Raw genomic sequence first — 19341 nt, 5'->3', positions numbered from 1 at the left:
GGTCTAATTGAACTAAAGAGCTTCTGGAGAGCAAAAGAAACTATCATCAGAGTGAACAGGCAACCTATAGAATGGGATAACATTTTGCAATCTATCCATCTGACAATGGTCTAATATCCAGAACCTACAGGAACTTAAATTTATGAGAAAAAAACAACCTCATTAAAAAGTAGGCAAAGGACATGAACAGACACTTCTCAAAAAAGGACATCCATGCAGAAGACAAACGTAAAATAAAGCTCAACCTCACTGATCATTAGAGAAATGAAAATCAAAACTGCAGTGAGTTACCATCTGCTGGTGGTGGTATAAATTAACTCAACTATTGCGGAAGACTATGGCTATTCCTCAAAGACTTAAAGGCAGAAATACCGTTTGACTCACTAATCTTATTACTGGGAATATACCTAAATGAATATAAATCATTCTGTGATAAAGCAGGAAATTACATTCATGCATATGTTTGCTGCAGCATTATTCACAATAGCAAAGACATGGAATCAACACAAATGCCCCTCAATGATAGACTGGATGAAGAAAATGTGGTGCATATACACCATGGGGTACAATGCAGCCATAAAAAGGAATTAAATTATGTCCTTTGCAGGGACGTGAATGGAGTTGGAAGCCATTGTATTTAACAATCTAACTCAGAAACAGAAAACTAAACACTGCGTGTTCTCACTTATAAGTGGGAGCTGAATGATGAGAACACATGGAGACATGGTGGGGAACAACACATACTGGGGTCGGTTGGAGGTGGGAGGTAGGAGGTGAGGGGAAAGAGAGCATCAGGAAGAATTGCTAATGGATACCAGGCTTAATACTTAGGTGATGGGATGATCTGTTCAGCAAACCAAAGTGGCACTTGTTTACCTTTGTAACAAACCTGCACATCCTGCACATGTACCACTTAACTTAACATAAACGTTGATGAAAAGAAAAAAATCTAATAAAATTGGTACCTGTCTTTTGTTTGGATTGTGTAATACATTCACCTGTAATGTCATTACTGATAGAGTAGAATTGATACCTTGATACCTGCTATTTTGTACTTTGCTGTGTTATTTCCTGATCCCCATGTTTTTAAAACATTTTTTAATAAAATGAATATTTGCTAGTGTAAAAAAGGAACTAACTAAATAAGGTATAATAATATATAATATATATTATATATAATACATTATGTTGCACAGTTATTATAATAACTAAAGTTTAAGTAGTTCTTATCTATGTGCCTGGTGCTCTTGTGTTATACATATATTAACTCATTTAATCTTTACAACTCAAGAAGGTAGGGACTTTTACAGATGAGAAAATTGAGACATTTATTTGACCATGGTTATATGGCCAGCAAAAAAGCTGACTCTGGGCTTGACCCTGGCAACACAGCTTCAGAGGTCATAACGTTTACTACTGGTAGACATTAACTCTAGCGCATAGGAAAGACTATAAATGTTTATGGTTAGGCTGATAGATGAATACTAAAATAGAAGGACATTTAAGAATAGTGGCTCCTTCCTATAATCCCAGAACTTTGGCAAACCAAGGCAGGAGGATCACTTTAGCCTAAGAGTTCAAGACCAACTTGGGAAAGATGATGAGACCTTATCTTTACAAAGAAACAAAAACAAAACAAAAAGAAAAAACAAAAACCAAACCACGTAAAACCCCAAAATTAGACATGGTGGCCTGTGCTTGTAGTCCCTGCTACTCAGGAGGCTGAGGTAGGAGGAGCTCTTGAGCCCAGAGTTTGAGGATGCAATGAACTGTGATCATGTTACTGCACTCCACCTGGCGTGAGAGAATGAGATCCAGTCTAAATAAAAAAAAAAATAACAGGCTGGTGCGGTTGCTCACACCTGTAATCCTAGCACTTTGTGTGGCCGAGGTGGGTGGATCACAAGGTCGGAAGATCAAGACCATGCTGGCTAACATGGTGAAACCACATTTCTACTAAAAATTTAAAAAATTAGCTGGACACATGCCTGTAATCCTAGCTACTCAGGAGGCTGAGGCAGGAGAATCACTTGAACCCGGGAGTTGGAGGTTGCAATGAGCCAAGATTGTGCCACTGCACTCCAGCCTGGGCAACAGAGCGAGACTCTGTCTCAAAAATAAATAAATAAATAAAATAAAATCAGTTATTACTTCCATAGCATTTTGTTTATACAACAGGGAAAACAGCATACCAAATTTTTCAAGAGAGGGAAGGAAGAAGTAAGGATATTCAGAATTTTTTTAGATGATCTCTGTTTGATTTTTATTAAGCTGAAAGTATTTTGGATATTTTTAGATGACTATAGCTTTTAAATGTGTGATGCTGGAAAATAGTAATAGCACCCTTCGGGACTTTTTATTGAATGTTTTTTTCTTTTTTGTTTATTTAACCAAGAAAAAAATTAGTGTCCCTAAAATATGTGCTTTTAAATTTGACATGAAATATAAGCTAACTTGCACAATACTTAAAAATTTTTTTTATTATACTTTAAGTTTTGGGGTACATGTGCAGAATGTGCAGATTTGTTACATAGGTATACACGTGACATGGTGGTTTGCTGCATCCATTGCCCTCTCAACTACATTAGGTATTTCCCCTAATGCTATCTCTTCCCCTAGCCCCACCGTCCCCCAACAGGTCCTGGTGTGTGATGTTCTTCTCCCTGTGTCCATGTATTCTCATTGTTCAGCAACCTCTTATGAGTGAGAACATGCAGTTTTTGGTTTTCTGTTCTTGTGTTAGTTTGCTGAGAATGATGGTTTCCAGTTTCATCCATATCCTTGGGAAGGACATGAACTCATCCTTTGTTATGGCTGCATAGTACTCCATGGTGTATATGCGCCACATTTTCTTTATCTAGTCTATCAATTACGGGCATTTGGGTTGGTTCCAAGTCTTTGCTATTGTGAACTATGTCACAATAAACATATGTATGCAAGTGTCTTTAAATAGAATGATTTATAATCCTTTGGGTATATACCCAATTATGGGATTGCTGGGTCAAATAGTATTTCTAGTTCTAGATCCTTGAGAAATCACCACACTGTCTTCCACAATGGTTGAATTAATTTACACTTCCATCAACAGTGTAAAAGCGTTCCTATTTCTCAACATCCTCTCCAGCATCTATTGTCTCCTGATTTTTTAATCACCATTCTAACTGGTGTGAGATGGTATCTCAATGTGGTTTTGATTTGCATTTGTCTAATGACCAGTAAGGATGAGCTGTTTTTCATATGTTTGTTGGCTGCATGAATGTCTTCTTTTGAGAAGTGTCTGTTCATATCCTTTGCCCACTTTTTGATGGGGTTGTTTTTTTCTTGTAAATTTGTTTAAGTTCTTTGTAGATTCTGATATGAGCCCTTTGTCAGATGGGTAGATTGCAAAATTTTTTTTCCATTTTTTTAGTTGCTGGTTCACTCTAATGATAATTTCTTTTGCTGCGCAGAAGCTCTTTAGTTTAATTAGATCTCATTTGTTTATTTTACCTTTTGTTGCCATTGCTTTTGGTATTTTAGTCATAAAGTTCTTGCCCATGCCTATGTCCTGAATGTATTGCCTAGGTTTTCTTCTAGGGTTTTTATGGTGTTAGGTCTTCTGTTTTAAGTCTTTAATTCATCTGGATTTAATTTTTGTGTAAGGTGTAAGGAAGGGACCCAGTTCCAGCTTATTGCATATGGTTAGCCAGTTCTCCCAGCACCATTTATTAAATAGGGAATCCTTTCTCCATTGTATTTTTGGCAGGTTTGTCAAAGATCAGACAGACGTAGCTGTGTAGCATTACTTCTGAGGCCTCTGTTCTGTTCCGTTGGTCTGTATCTCTGTTTTGGTACCAGTACCATGCTGTTTTGATTACTGTAGCCTTGTAGTATGGTTTGCAGTCAGACAGAATGTTGCCTCCAGCTTTGTTTTTTGTTTTTGTTTTTATTTTGTTTTGTTTTTGCTTAGGATTGTCTTGGCTATGTGGGCTTTTTTAAGATTTTTTTCAATTCTGTGAAGAAAGTCAATAGTGGCTTGATGGGGATAGCATTGAATCTATAAATTACTTTGGTCAGTATGGTCATTTTCATGTTATTGATTCTTTCTAACCATGAGCATGGAATAGTTTTCCATCTGTTTGTGTCCTCTCTTATTTCCTTGAGCAGTAGTTTGTAGTTTTCCTTGAAGAAGTTCTTCACATCCCTTGTTAGTTGTATTCCTAGGTGTTCTATTCTCTTTTTAGCAGTTGTGAATGGGAGTAGACTTATGATTTGGCTCTCTGTTAGCCTGTTATTGGTGTATAGGAATGCTTGTGATTTTTGCACATTTATTTTGTATCCTGAGGCTTTGTTGAAGTTGATTATCAGCTTAAGGAGGTTTTAAGCTGAAATAATGGGGTCTTCTAAATATATAATCATGTTTTTTAATGCTTTTGTTTTACTTTAAGTTCTGTGATACATGTGCAGAACATGCAGGTTTGTTACATAGGTATACATAAACTTGCACAATTCTTTAGTGTCACATAAGCATTACAAATCTGGCAGCAGATGAAAGTATTGAAAATATATTTTATTAAGTAGTAAATATATTTATTTATAGGAACACTACGGTAGAATAATTAGATTTCCTACAATTCAAATATGCAATTTGCCTTTTTCTATTGAAATCTACAATTTATGTGTCATAACATGGAAAACATAGGTACCTTGGGAGTATGGTTAATATTATCAGGGATCCATACCTCTCTGTCTAAACAATGTTCCTTTCTTGTTGTTCCATACCTTCTTTGTCTTACTGTCTTACTCATCTTTTTTCTCCTTTCTCTTTACCTTTTGCATTGATTTTTTCTCCCTATTATTACCATTAGTATTCTCTAAATATAACCATAATTATTTTTGAAGTAGATAATGGGATGCTGAGATATTTATAACTTACAAAAAGCAAGGCTGATCATCCTGCCCACTGTTAGCCTTACTATGGTGGAGGCAGGTTCCAAATATGAATAGTTCCATAATTCATCTCACTGACAATCTCATAGGATAATGAATACAAAGAAGGATAATGAATACAAAGAAATGTCTTGCGCCCAGTGACCTTCAATATTCTTCATGGTGAGGGGTGTAAATGAGTGGGTAAGGTTCTTGAGGACCTTTGAAAAGTTAATAATAAGGCTATAAATATAACCAAGTAGTTCTGACTTCAAGTTCTGTGGTATTTTAGTAGCACTACCTTAAAATGATTCCCATTTATACATAAGGGATAGTTCTTTCCATCCTGAACCAAAGTAGATGATATTAAGATTCGTTTGATTTTAAAAAGCATGAACATAAATTGATTGGAATTTTACTCATAGACATTTCTCTAGGGTTAATTAATAATTTTCCTAATTCTGCTATTTAAATTCATATAATCTCACAACTCATGTCCAAAATTTACTTCAAGTTTATCAAGATGATTTTTAATGCTATATCCAAATCTGTTCAACTGACACTAGGAGCAATTATGTCCTTTTTAAAGAATTTCTCTGTCTTTTATATTCAACATTACAAAAGAATTAACTTTTAAATGAAAAGTAGAACTCTGAAGAATGTATATTATTCAATTAGAACTATTATAATTAGCAATAATCTGCTTATTCTCTGCCTCAGTAGCATTAGCATTTGCTGGAAGAGAAAGGTTATATAGGCAATTTTTGTTCTTGTATTTTACTTTAATCTGCTGAGATACACATTTTTTTCTATAAAACTAATGTCAAAGGTGGTCATGAAAACTTAAACATTAAAAGTCAAAGTCTATTTTTTGATAGCAAAGAGAAGAAAATGCATCTCACATTAAATATTAATCAAATTTAACTACCTGGAGACACTCTGTTATGATTTTATGAAAGTTAGTCCTTGATCAAAGTTTGAATGGGCATATTTCTACTTCTATATAATCTCAGAGATTATAAATTATATCTAACTTTATTAGAAACAGGAACATCTTTAGCGAAAGCAATATTTGAGAAATGTTTGTACAACACTGAAAGGTGAACAACAGTAAAAGCCAGCTTTGTATCTTCAGGCCTGGCTAAATACAGAATATAGAACTGATTATATGTGAGGCAGATTTAAGCATTGTATGGGTTGAAAATACTTTCAAGTCATAGTGTCAGCCCTACTGTTTTGAAAGAACTCAATAACAAGGCTAAACATAAAAAGAAAGCCTCAAGGTATACAGATACTGTTAGACTCATTCATGTACTCATTAACTCACATATCCATTCATTGATTAAAAAGTATGTGTCAATCACTTACTGTTTGCAAACATTTTCCATTCTGGGAGATACAATGATGTGCAAAATAGAGGCTTTCTGAACACTCAGGGAGCTCTTATTTCTATGGCGATGGGTGATATTAAATAAGTAATTAGAGACTTGTTTAATTGCAAGTATAATAGCTGCTGCAAAGTTAAGAGCTGTGTATTCTGAGAACATATCAGAACTGAAAGATTAATGAATTCAGGGAAGATCTGAGACCCAAAGTATGTACAAGAATTGGAGAGTAAAGTGAATGAATAAGCCATGGTCAGAAAGCTTTATATCAAAGGTAGTTCACTATTATACATAGTTTCTGAAGTGAGTTAATTTTTTAAAGTTGTAATGATGTCAAAAACAGAGAGCTATTATGACTGAGATTCTTAGTTTATTACCCAGTATTCATGTATTCTTTCTTTCTTGCTAACAGTGCCAGATAAAGCAACTATTTTTTGCGGTTCCCTTGCATCCTGAGGGTGGTTATTTAGCACTGTTTTAGCTAATGCAAAGGAAGCAGAAGTTACTAGATTGAGCTTTCAAAAAAGCCTTCAGATAAGGCTGTTATAGCTGTTAAACAATTTTTGCCTTTTTCCTTTCTCTGCTTTATTTTTGAAATAAAAATGTTATGACAGGAGCTACAGTCAGTATCTTGAGAGAATATAAAGTTGAGAGTCACAACCGAAATACAATGCAGGAAAAAACATGAAAGGACCTAAATACTTGATGATATTATGGAGCTCATATACCCCTAGATTCCTATTGTCATTTTTCACTAATTTGAGAGAGTAATAGAAAAATTACTATATAAATTTGAAGGGTAAATTGAATCTTACCTGAGGAAGTCTTGTCTTCCTTCTCATCAGACAGCTTTATCTTCTTCTTGCCCTTATGATAATGAAGTCGTAAATGTTCAAATATATATGGTATATTTATTCACTGTGCTCTTTATGTTTATTTATGCAAATAATAAATAATGAAATAATTCAGAAGTGTAAGATATCACTTCTAGCCAGGGTTCTCAAGAATGCTTAATGAAAGAGATTCTACTTGAACTGGTTTTCACAGTTGTAAACTTGCCTTCAAATTGAAAAGAGGCTTTGCATGCCAAGGAGTGTTTCCTGAATTTTTTTCCCATAGGCACTGGGAAGGCAATGAAAGTTTTTAGTAGGTTTATGTCATTTTTAATACAATAATTTATTGCCTACTAGAATGCAAATAGTTTGGGACTAGAAGACCTAAAGCTGAAATAAACAGTTAGTAAAACTGCTAAATGATAAGTATTTTGGAGTCCATGCCAAGACCTTTTTGGTAGTAAAGAACAGAAAAGTCTCAAGTGAGAGAGGTTACAATAGGTATAACCTTGGTCATTTTTAGATATGCGAGAGAAAAGTGAACAAAAGTGAAAGTCAGTTTTTTATTTTTAGACTTGGCTGATAAGGAAGTTTGTAAGTAGGTTGGAAAGAATACATGGTTTGGTTGTTGGAGGTAAGGGAAGATAATAAGTTTTATTTTAAGGCTATCTGAGGATAATGAAGTGTAAATGTCCAGAACACAACTGAGAAACTTTGTGATTCATATATTGCTGGCATAATGTTATGTAGGAGGAATTAGGTTAAGTCCATTGTATTATTGCCTATGTGATTTTGACCATCAGCACTTTTGCTATTTTTTTTTTAACTGAGATTTAAAGTATCATGTTTTCCAGGTAATTGTAATTCCTTTCATAAAACAGCATTAACACCGGGTGCGGTGGCTCACCCCTGTAATCTCATCACCTTAGGAGGCCAAGGTGGGTGTATCACCTGAGATGGGGAGTTCACTGGCCTGACCAACATGGGGAAACCCCGTCTATACTAAAAATAGAAAAATTAGCCATGCATGGTGGCTCGTGCTTACTTGGGAGGCTGAGGCAGCAAAATCGCTTGAACTCCGGAGGTGGAGGTTGCAGTGAGCCAAGATCGTACCCTTGCATTCCAGCCTGGGCAACAAGGGCAAAATTCCATCTAAACAAAAACAAACAAAAAGCATTGGCCTAAATGGTCTTTTCCTGTGTGCCAGAAAAGGATGGCAATAAAATCAATATTTTCTATTTTTACCTATCACCTACAATTAATACTATAATTTCATATCTATATTAGAATATTTTTTCTATTAAAATAACACATTTCTTTCTAAGTAATGTATTTTAGGAGGCATATGTTTATAATGATTAATATTAGGGATGCTTAAAATGGCAAGGATGACATAAGTAATTATAATTTGCAACATGTAAAACAAAGATAATTTGATTATTATCTGAAATGCCTTTCTTCTTTATAGAACAAAATTTAAGCAGTTTGGATAAGCAGATTGGCAAATTGCTTAATTAAAGTTTTCTGAGTATTTAGGCAAACATAACTATATAGCCTATAAATTTTTTTACTGTATATATTTGATTAAAGATTTTGGTTGGAAGCTTTGAAAGTTCGAAGTCTTCTTAAGTCGCTTCAATGATAATGACAAACTTCATTATAAAAGAAGTTCTAAGTGACTAAATATTATGTATTTAGGAATTGGAAATAAAATTTTAGACTAGAATATATACTTAGCTATGAAATAACAGCTAGAACAAGTCACAAGACATATATAATGCTCAGAAATGGAAGAACATTTATTTCATAACTTGAAAGAGGAAATAGTTCTAGTTTAATTGCTCAGAATTTTTACTCTGGTGTATTGTATGAATATCTTAAATACACCTCTTGCTATTAGACCTGCTGTGTATTGTTGCAGGCTCTTCTTTCCAGTGAGAGTTCTCTTCTAAGCAAAGACTAAGATTTCACTTTCCCTTTGTGATCCTTCACCCTCCATGTTGCTGTCCCAGTTTTTTGATTGAGAGTCTGAAAGTCCCTTTCTCTTCTTTCCTGCATGTTAAACCCTTCAATATTTTCAACTTTAGCTTTGTATCCCATTTAGATTTAAAATATGGTAACTATCTTGAGGAAGAAACTTGTATTTGTTGTCAGTCATTGCTCTAGTGTGACTTTTTCAGGAGATTTTACTCTGTCTTTCCAGTCCAGACCTCTATTCTTTTGCCTGCTTCACTATTCAGTAAATACTTCATAGCAAAGAATCAGTGATGATGAGTTTAGACTCCTATGAGTTTAGGCTGAGGTTCAGCGTCAGAAGTTGAGGCTCCCTTCTCTCAGCTTTTATTCTCTCATAGTCATGCTATACTATGTGACTTTCAAAAGCCCCACGAATTCCTCTTTCTCTTAGAATAATCTGTGACAATACCAGTCTTTAGCCCTTGCCCAGACTTAGTAAATTCCCACAAGAAGGGAACATAGCTTGTAATCTCAATTTACATAGGAAGGGCTCTTCTACTTTTTGGAATTTAGTACAAAAATCCTTTTATTTTTACCAATCTCTGATATCTTTCAAACAATAATTTAAAAATTTTACTGTCTCTGAAATTTAATGCAGAGGTAACAATGGTTTATGAAAGCTTACTCATTGGTAGAAATCCAGGAGTAGCTATTTCGATTTGAGATAAAATATGTTAAAGCAAAAAGCTATTTAGAATAAACAGTCATGGCCTGTCAATATTTTTAAAAGGTTGAATTAACTAGAATAATATGATAATTTAAACTTGTATGCACAGCTTCACATATATGCAAAGCAAATATTGACATAACTTTAAGGAGAAAGAGACAAATTCAAACATAAAGGTAAACCTATGCTATATATTTAGATAAATCTGTTTATCTTAAGAGATAGAATAGAATAAACCACCTTATAATGTTACTTACTAAGAAAAAATGAGAAATAGCTTAAATGACAAATTTCAGAAATGAAAATATGGACATCTTTATAGATTCTGAAAGCAGTAAGTAAACAGTTTGCATTCTTAACATATTTGAAATTTGAAAACTTAGGTGAAATGGACAGCAAATCTCATTAAAGAAAAACATCCAGAGTTGCTATCTTATCTTAAAATATCCACTTTTCCACCGAAACTTATTAGATATGTAAATATCAGCTATTAACATTTTTTTCAAAGAATTAATGGACCTTAGGTTTAAATAATTAAAGTATGCTAGCAGTGAGCCAATAGAGAATCTCAATAGATCATAGAAGCAAGCAAAGAAACAAACAAAAGAATTAAAATAATTCTAGAGTTGTAAAGTACAAAAACATAAATAAAAAATTTACTAACTGGACTTAGAAGATTTGAGAGGGCAGAAGACATAATTAATGAACTGAAAGACAGATCAATAGAAGTCATTAATTATGAGAAACAGAGAAAAAGATTTAACAATATGAGTAGTTTGAGACCTGTTGGTCAATATCTAGTATTCCAATATATGAATAATAAAAATCCCAGAAGGAGAGGTGAGAAAGAAAGGAGGAGAAAAAGTATTTGAAGACATAGTTGTTGAAAACTCTCCAAATGCAATAAAAACCACTAATCTATAAATCCAGGAAGTTCAGTGAACTCCAGGTAGAATAAATTTAAGTAGAATCCACACTTAGACACATTATAGTTAAACTAGTGAAAGAGAACAAAGATAACATCTTGAAAACAACAAGGAAAAAGAACTTACATAGCAGAAAAAATATCACTACTTGTAGACTTCTCATCAGGATCAGTGGAGGCCACAAATTAGTGAAATGACATGAAAAGTCCTGAGGGTAAAAAATGTCAAGCAAAAATTCTATAGTTAGTAAAACTATTATTCAAAAATGAATATGAAATGAAAATATTTCCAGATTTTTTACCATAGCATGGTAAAGGAAAATTTTATTCTGAGACTGAAACTTGAGGTCAATTTTTATTTGCATTATGCTACAATCTGAGAGACAATGTAGGAATTGAATGCTCCATTACTTTCTGTGGCTCAGGGGTTTACTTCTTGATGTTTGGTAACCAAAGTTTTGAAGATCAGAGCCTACATGCAGTTTCGCATGTCTGAAATCAGAGAGTATATGAAATTTCATATGTCAAAATAGCAGGGAACATTGAATGAAATTGGAAAAATTCAGAGTATTTCAGATTTCACTCAGTTGGAAATTCTGAATTTTGTTCATACAAATTCTGAATGTGTATGAAATCAGACAATGGAATGTTAATCTCTTTGTCTCTGGGGCTACAGGTCAGTTAGGTTTGAGTTTTAAGTGAGTTATTGCATGGGTATTGAGCATGTAGAATTTTGCAGGGACTTTTTGACTTGACAGGAATGAATGAAATCACAAAGTATGTGAAATGGTTTTGCCAAAATACAAACATGCTGACCCACCTTCTTTTGAAATAGGTTAAAACCAGTGAATTTTTTTTTATCTTCCTGGAGCAGTCTTTATGTGATTCTCAACAACTTAACCTACTTTTGATTTGTTTGTTTGTAGCTTAAAATACTAGAGACTTCCCTTTCAATATCCCATTAGCCTCTCTCTTCAGGCAAGAGAGATATCACTAAGGGATTCCTGTAGTCCTATACCTAATAAAGATAATAATGTCGATGGTAATGATGATAACAATGAAAGACAACAGCGGTACTCCTTATGTGTTAGAAAACATTCTAAAATTTTTGTGTACATTAATTATGCCAACTCTATGCTTCTTTATGTTATTTTAGGGTAGAGTTTTGGTATTCCAGATGAGGAAGTCAGGACACTTTAGACTTACCTTTAGATTTTATTCATCATATCTTTTATTTCATTAGACATTTTCTGACATTTTTCCTGAGTCTGTAATTTCCTCTTTCAATTTGTCTTCCCACTGTTGCCTCTGGAAACTGGACGTGGCTGCCAGGATTGCTAGTCCTCTTACTAGAATGAAATTTTTAGTACTCTGTATTTCTTTAAACAACTGGCAGACAATTCATAGGCTAGCATTTATACCTATGATCAAGATTCATGTGCTAGCTAAAAAGGAGACCAGGAAGATGAGAACCAGACATTTTTAGCTTTGTGTTAGGACTCAGATTCTCTGCTGCATAATGTGGAATTTCCCAAATGTAGGAACAGGATTTAAATATTGGAATGAGAAAAAAGTCATGCAATAAGCAAAAAAGAAAAAAACCTAAAAAAACCATGAGAAATGTCTATTATATCTATTCTTCATGTCCCTTCTTTATTTTCTGTGATGTATAAAGAATCACCAACAAATTTGATGATTTTATCTACACATACGATTTTTTCCCTGATACGGTATTCAACTTACGTAGGTATATAAGTTGGGTATTCAACTTATGTAGGGTATATATGCTTATATACAGTATATAGGTATTGTTTAAATTATTGTTGTTAGACAGAGTTTCAGATTTGTCCTATTAATCATTTGCTTAGGATATTTACTTGAAATGTTAATCTCTTGGTTAGATAAAATGAGAATTGAAGATGACTAGGAAAAGCCAGGAACATCAGTAAAGTAGACAAGCAGGGAATAAGTTTCAGAGAATAATAAATATGCATAGGAAAAGGTGGTCATGAACAAGCGTTATATACATTGGATTTTTAGGAGAGGCAGTGAATTTACTGGAATTTACGAAACTAGTTTGACAAACTTTTCCAGGTATGAACAAACTATTGTTAAAGAACACTGATCACTGACGCAGTTTCTTGTCTTTGCTTCAAGTTATCAGAAAAAAAATAGTTTCTGTGTGGCAGTAGCCAAATTTACCAATTATATTCAGTCTAGACACTGGAAGAAGAAATAAAAGATGACACTAGACAGGGTGTTAAGGGGAGTGGAAACAATAATGGCTTCTAATAAGAAAATTAAAATGTATAGTAGGTACAGTCAAGGTCTTTGCAGACTTTCCTAAATACACTGGGCATATTGTGTGCACAGGATCTCTTTGTGCTTTTATAATCTCTTCCAGTTTTTTTTTTTTCACATACTATAGAGGCAGCCCCAAAAGATACACAAGTCATCTATGGAAATATTGCCACTATTGCTTATTTTTCTTACTATATATACTCTTGATGTGGGCAAAAAGAAAATGGCTTCTAGCATTTGTTAGATGACTTACCTATCATGACATTTCATGTTTAACATGGGACTCAAACCAGAAGTGGGGTTTCATGTAAGAATCTCCTACGCTAGTCATGATCTTGCCATATTTTGTGATTCTTTGGAAGTGGAAGATAATGTTGTTAGCATATGCTTGGGGGTGATAATATGGATGTAAGGAACAAGAAAAAATATTTCTAAAATTTGGCTCCTAGAGGAACTTCAAAAGTATGCTTTACAGTCGCCAAATTTGTTTGACTTATTTGAAACTTTAAAATACTTCCCTGTTACCTCAAACCCTGATTGTTCAGCCTTTTTCTTTTTTGCATTTAAATTAGATTTTCTAGAATAGTAAGATTAGCTTAATCCTTTTATAGAAACAGGTACCAGGCTAGTTAAGTACTTTATTCATTTTAACTAATTTAATCCTCAGAATAATATTATGAAATAAGTACTATAGTTTTTCTTACTTTACATATGTGAAAACTGAGGATCACAGAGGTTAAGGTCATGCAGCTGTAAGCAGCAGATATTTAGAACCCAGGAAGTCTAGTGACAGAGTCCATATGCTTGGCCATAACACTTTCCTGCCTACTAGGAAATTATTCACACTTAAAAAGTTTTGGTCTTTATACATAATCTAAGTGAACAGATTTCAAAGGAATATGTTATTTTAAAATAATTTTAGGAAATGAGTTTAAAAAAGTTTTCACTGGGAAAATTAGCTAATTGTTGAAGGCATTACTTGTCTAACAAATATATGGCACTTATATTTCATTTACTTTAGAATTATTATTGTATTTATTAATACCATGTTGGTTCATGCTGATTAAAAATGTTACTTTGACTGCAGATCATGTAAAGAACCATAAATGATGAAAGAGGAAACCTTCTAACTTAATTGTAATCTATTAAAAATGAAATAAGCAGTCTCAGTTGGTTGAATAAGTGAAGTATGTTCACTTAGAACAGTAAAACAGGAATGGTTCTGCTGCTTAGGGAAACAGGTAATCATTGCTCTCATTCCTGTATGCAATTTGATCTTTATAATTAAATTAGAATATATTTTATCATCTATATCATGAAAGCTAGTTTTTAAATAATATTGTCCTAAAGTTAATAATTCCATTTATTTTACTTTAACTTTGGCAAGTAAGTTTATATTTTATTAGGAAGACATAGATTTAAGAATCCTTTTTTAACTTTCTATTTTTAATGTTTAATTAATAAAAGTTTTAGGATTTTTCTACTCATTGCTTACTGTAACCATCTACCTGATAACTTCTTGAATGTTTTTTATGTAATATATATTTATGCTAACCTATTAAAATTTTTTTCAGGGTATTCCAGCACCAGGCAGCTATGATGTTCACAAATCATATGAGATGTCCCAAGTTAAGCATAAATATATGCCACCTCGTAGTTTAGTGGCTAAAAGAAAACATGCCTCTTTTCTTAGTGCAACTCCTCGGTGCCTAGAAAAAATGACTGATGGGCCAGGTAAGTCTAGATAGTCCTTATAAAGCTATAAGGAAAAAAAATTCTAAGGTTTCCATATTAAAATAGCCAGAGTCATTGATAGGTTCTTGAAGACTGAAAAGTTAAGTAAAATAATGTGGAACAAAACCATTTTTCTCATGAGTGCTATAACAAAATAACATTGAACTAAACAACATTATCTGAGGACCTGCTGTGTTGTACACCGTTTTGTTTAAAGTTGCAGTTTCCAAGAACCTATCCGTGATGTGATGTGAGGACTTACTGTAATTGTAAACACACATTTGTATTTACCTCTTTTAAGTGTGTAGGACAAAACCAAAAAGGCAAATACTTCTTCAGTGAAATATTTAAGTTGTTTTTTCAAATGTGAGAAGATTTTGGGTAGTGGAGTGGACAGGTTATGTCTCTTTATTTTACCAAAGACAATTTTACCACTTTTACTAATGCTAATAAAGTAATCTAGCATTCTTTTAGGGAAAAAAACAAAATTCATAATATGCTAAAGTTGTCAGAGGAGAAAGGCACTTTATTCTGATTTGTAAAATCAGTCATATAGAAGATACACATCAAGCCAGTTGTACGGAATTATTTTTACTTTTTTTTTTCTAATATAAGGAAAGCAGCCACATAAAGATAAGCATTTAATTGAGCATTTACAATTCCAGAAATAATTTTAGTTTCTACATTTTGGATTGTCTTAGCTATCAGTAACAGCATTCTTGTTCTAAAAATGAATGCAGTAACTTTTGCTGGAAATGAAGATAAGTCAGTTACCATGCTATTTTACACAGGAAAACTAGATAAAGAACAGGAACCAATCATTTTTATCAGTAATTTACAAATGTATTTCCACTAAACATCCAAACTGTTGTAATGATTTTTTATGAGAATATGGAGAAAAAAATGAAACAGAATGAAGAAACTCATTTATTTTCAAAGTTTTTAATGAAAAACCAAAAGCAGGAGAGTATAACTTGTCCACCAAGTTAGCCTGAGATCCAGAGGCTTGCTTTGTTTATCATTGCCTTTTAGGAATCAGGCATATTGGCAGCTTTTAGGTTCATTTTAAGTCGAAATTTAGCTTTTTATTTTTTTTTCTTCTCTTGAGTTACTGCACCATTGTTGATTTTGCCAAGTTTTAGCTTTGTTGTGAAGTAGGATTCAAACTCCTGTAGTGTGTCCCTGACTACACTCAATATGTGGTCACCCAGGGAAATAAGTCTTTGAAGTTACGGTACCATCACCATCATCAAGCACAATCAAGTAAATAAAAAATAATATTAATCTCTGGGTCTCATGAAGTAGATAATGTTGAATATCATATTTTATGATATTTTTTGTCTGTCTTCCTTTACCCTCCCCTGCAGAAATGTTACAATGTAATGCAAAATTAGAGTTTCAGTTAAGTGCCAGGATTGACACTTTGACTATTCTTTGCTTCAGTATTTAGCACAGGGCAAGTAAATTAGATAATTGTTTCATTAGTTTCTATTTTTCACAATTGAGATATTTGTCACCTCCTTGCCTCATGAAAATACAAAAGATTAATGAGACTATATTTCAAAGTCATTTTTAGAACCCTTGAAGCTCCTTTGAAGTATAAGATCTTATCATAATATGAAACATGTTTCTTCTTAATGTTAAGCAAACACTAGCTTCTAAAGGAATTTGAGAGGTAAGGGAAATGTCTTCATTTTAAAGACGGTTATTATTTGGAAGTCAAAGACATAGTGACTGTCAAAGTTACTATACAACTGCAGAGTAGACAGCTTGTGAAATGAAGAGTTTATTACATTAATACCAGTAATCCATGAAGTTTGCCATCCTGCATATTAAAGTGGCCCATATTTCAAAGGGATGATAACAGAAACCCCACATGCCTCTATAATCAACACATTAGAAAAAGCCATATGGACTTTTGAGGCTGTTATCTGATACCATGATATATGGAATTTTGTATCCTCTAACATGTAGATATTGTAGTAATTACGGAATTATTCTTTTAAATTTAATCTGCTACCTTAAGGTATACCATCCAAAATATTTCTCTAACATAGATTTAGTAGGTGCCCAGGGCCAATTCAATTAATATCATGCTGTATTCCGGTAATTAAAGATTAACTTTCCTTTGTCTAGACTCTGTTACATTGATCTAATCAAGGAAAAGATTCAAGGGTAATATTGTCAAGTCCCTAAATAGGTTCTTAATTTTTAATTGAGTTTTACTTAGGTCAGGTTTTTTTTGATCAGTATAACAAAGAATTCTCTATTATTTTTAATAGTAACATATACATACTAATATTGTTTTTGATCTAAAATGATAATAGTCCCTTTCTGTTTGTAATTTAGTGTCTAACTTTTGCTAGGGACAACTAATACATGATATTATTTGATTTTTTAAAAATTATTATATAATCAAAAGATACAGTGATAATTCTATTTGTTATGTGCTGTGTGTGTTTGTTTTGTGAATGATAGTCTTTCATATCATAATATTCTTAGTAATAAAATAAGAAAAAAATGTTTCTTTACCCTATTATTTCTCATTTAAGCACTGGTAATTTTGTTTTGGTTTAATATCAATGGAAAGACCTTTTTGGTTAGATTCCAAATTTCTTATATATCAGATAAAATTATTTAGTATTGTTATATGTAAATATACATGTACACATAAATACAGCTATAAGATTGTCTGACTTAATTTGGAGAGCATGATATGTATATTTTTTACTTGGGTCATGACATTACTAGAAAGAATGCTGTGCCTCATAGAACTTACAAAAAACATACATTGTTATCTTTCTATCTATACATAGAATTATTGGAAGATTAAAATTGATTCCTGATATCTTACATTTGTAGGTAAAAGTATTAAGAACTGAGGTTGATACATACATGAATAATTGTCATCTCATGGAATTTATGGAACTTATAAGACATTCAATAACTCATAGCCATGTATTTATTTCAAATTACTTTAGAACTTTATTAAGAAATATAGAAATGGTTTTATTTATGAGTAAAGTGTTTTTTTGGCATTTCCTTAAGAAGGAAAAAACTCATTTCCATTAAACTAAATTAAATAAGGAAATAATAAATCCACAATCAGTATATTGTATACCCTTTAGTGTTATGTGACTAATAAAACACATTAGAATTATTTAACGAAGAAATTAGTAAATGAGGTGTATCACATTATAAGGAGTATTTTCTTAATTACACCAAGTTTTAATTCATGGATATGTAAATGATTTTGTGATTCATCCAACTTAGGTAAAGTGAAATTGTTTAGTGGAAAAGTACTTAAGCACCACTTTATCTCTCACCATTGACCTGTTTTTAGTCATGGGTTGGGGACAGAAGTAAATTTAAAAAGAAAACTGGATATAAACATTGTTGAGACTGTGGAACATTAAGGACCCTCATACATTGTGTTGAAAGTGTAAATTTGTGTGAGTGTTTCTTTTCAAATATTCATGCCATTTGACCCTAGAATTTTGCTTCTAAGATCATCCTAAGGCAACTGTTATTATTTTTTGAAATGGATCATCAAATTTTCTGTTTGGTTTTTTTTAAACATGGAGATTCCTTGACTTTGAATAATCTGAAAAGCCATGACCTGAAAAATTGTGCTCTCTAATAATATAATAGATTATTAGTCTGGAATAAAGGAAGAAAAATTCATGGACTTCAAGAGATTTCCTGAAAGAGAATGATAAAATTATTTACTTTATCTCATGTATCTAGGAAAATTTCCAAGTCAACAGTCGTAGTCATGGTCTCAGCTAGTCTAACACAGCCAATTTCCTAGTCTCCTTCTAACTTTTTTTTTAAATATATATTTTTTAATGTTAGGTTCTGGGGTACATGTGCAGATCATGCAGGATTGTTGCATAGGTACATACATGGCAATGTGGTTTGCTGCCTCCATCCCCTCCCCGTCACCTATATCTGGCATTTCTCCCCATGTTATGCCTCCCCAACCTCCCTACCCACCGCTGTCCCTCCCCAACCCCCTCAACAGATCCCAGTGTGTGATGCTTCCCTCCATGTGTCCATGTGTTCTCATTGTTCAGCACCACCTATGAGTGAGAACATGCAGTGCTTGATTTTCAGTTCTTGTATCAGTTTACCGAGAATGATGGTTTCCAGTTTCATCCATGCCCCTACAAAGGAGACGAAATCATTGTATTTTATGGCTGCATAGTATTTCATGGTGTGTATGTGGCACATTTTCCTTGTACAGTCTATCATTGATGGGCATTTGGGTTGGTTCCAGGTCTTTGCTATTGTAAACAGTGTTTCAGTGAACATACGTGTGCATGTGTGTTTGTAACAGAATGATTTATAATCCTTTGGGTATACACCCAGTAATGGGATTGCTGGGTCAAATAGAATTTCTGTTTGTAGGTCCTTGAGGAATTGCCACACTGTCTTCCTCAATGGTTGAAGGCAATTATTGATACCAAAACTTAAACATCAAGGACTTTGTTAAAAAAGTAATAAAAAGTTCAAAACGTCCTAAATGGAAAGAAAAATAGAGTTTAGTTAATTTTAATACTAAATTAAATC

General features: G+C 33.0%; 1 protein-coding gene across 10 annotated transcripts in view; it reads left to right on the top strand.

The window, feature by feature from the left end:
- Positions 1-19341, top strand: part of STPG2 (sperm tail PG-rich repeat containing 2) — a 671193-nt gene that overhangs the window by 251765 nt on the left and 400087 nt on the right. For all 10 annotated transcript variants that reach the window (XM_074396474.1, XM_074396472.1, XM_074396473.1 and 7 more), the window contains one exon: positions 14610-14769. In XM_074396474.1, the coding sequence (XP_074252575.1) occupies positions 14610-14769 (160 nt within the window). The remainder of the gene's footprint in view (positions 1-14609; positions 14770-19341) is intronic.

This window comes from Saimiri boliviensis, chromosome 3 (assembly GCF_048565385.1).
Source record: "Saimiri boliviensis isolate mSaiBol1 chromosome 3, mSaiBol1.pri, whole genome shotgun sequence".
In the NCBI taxonomy this organism is placed as follows: Eukaryota; Metazoa; Chordata; class Mammalia; order Primates; family Cebidae; genus Saimiri; species Saimiri boliviensis.
Note: the sequence above shows the minus strand (reverse complement) of the source record. Positions and strands in the feature narration are given on the sequence as shown.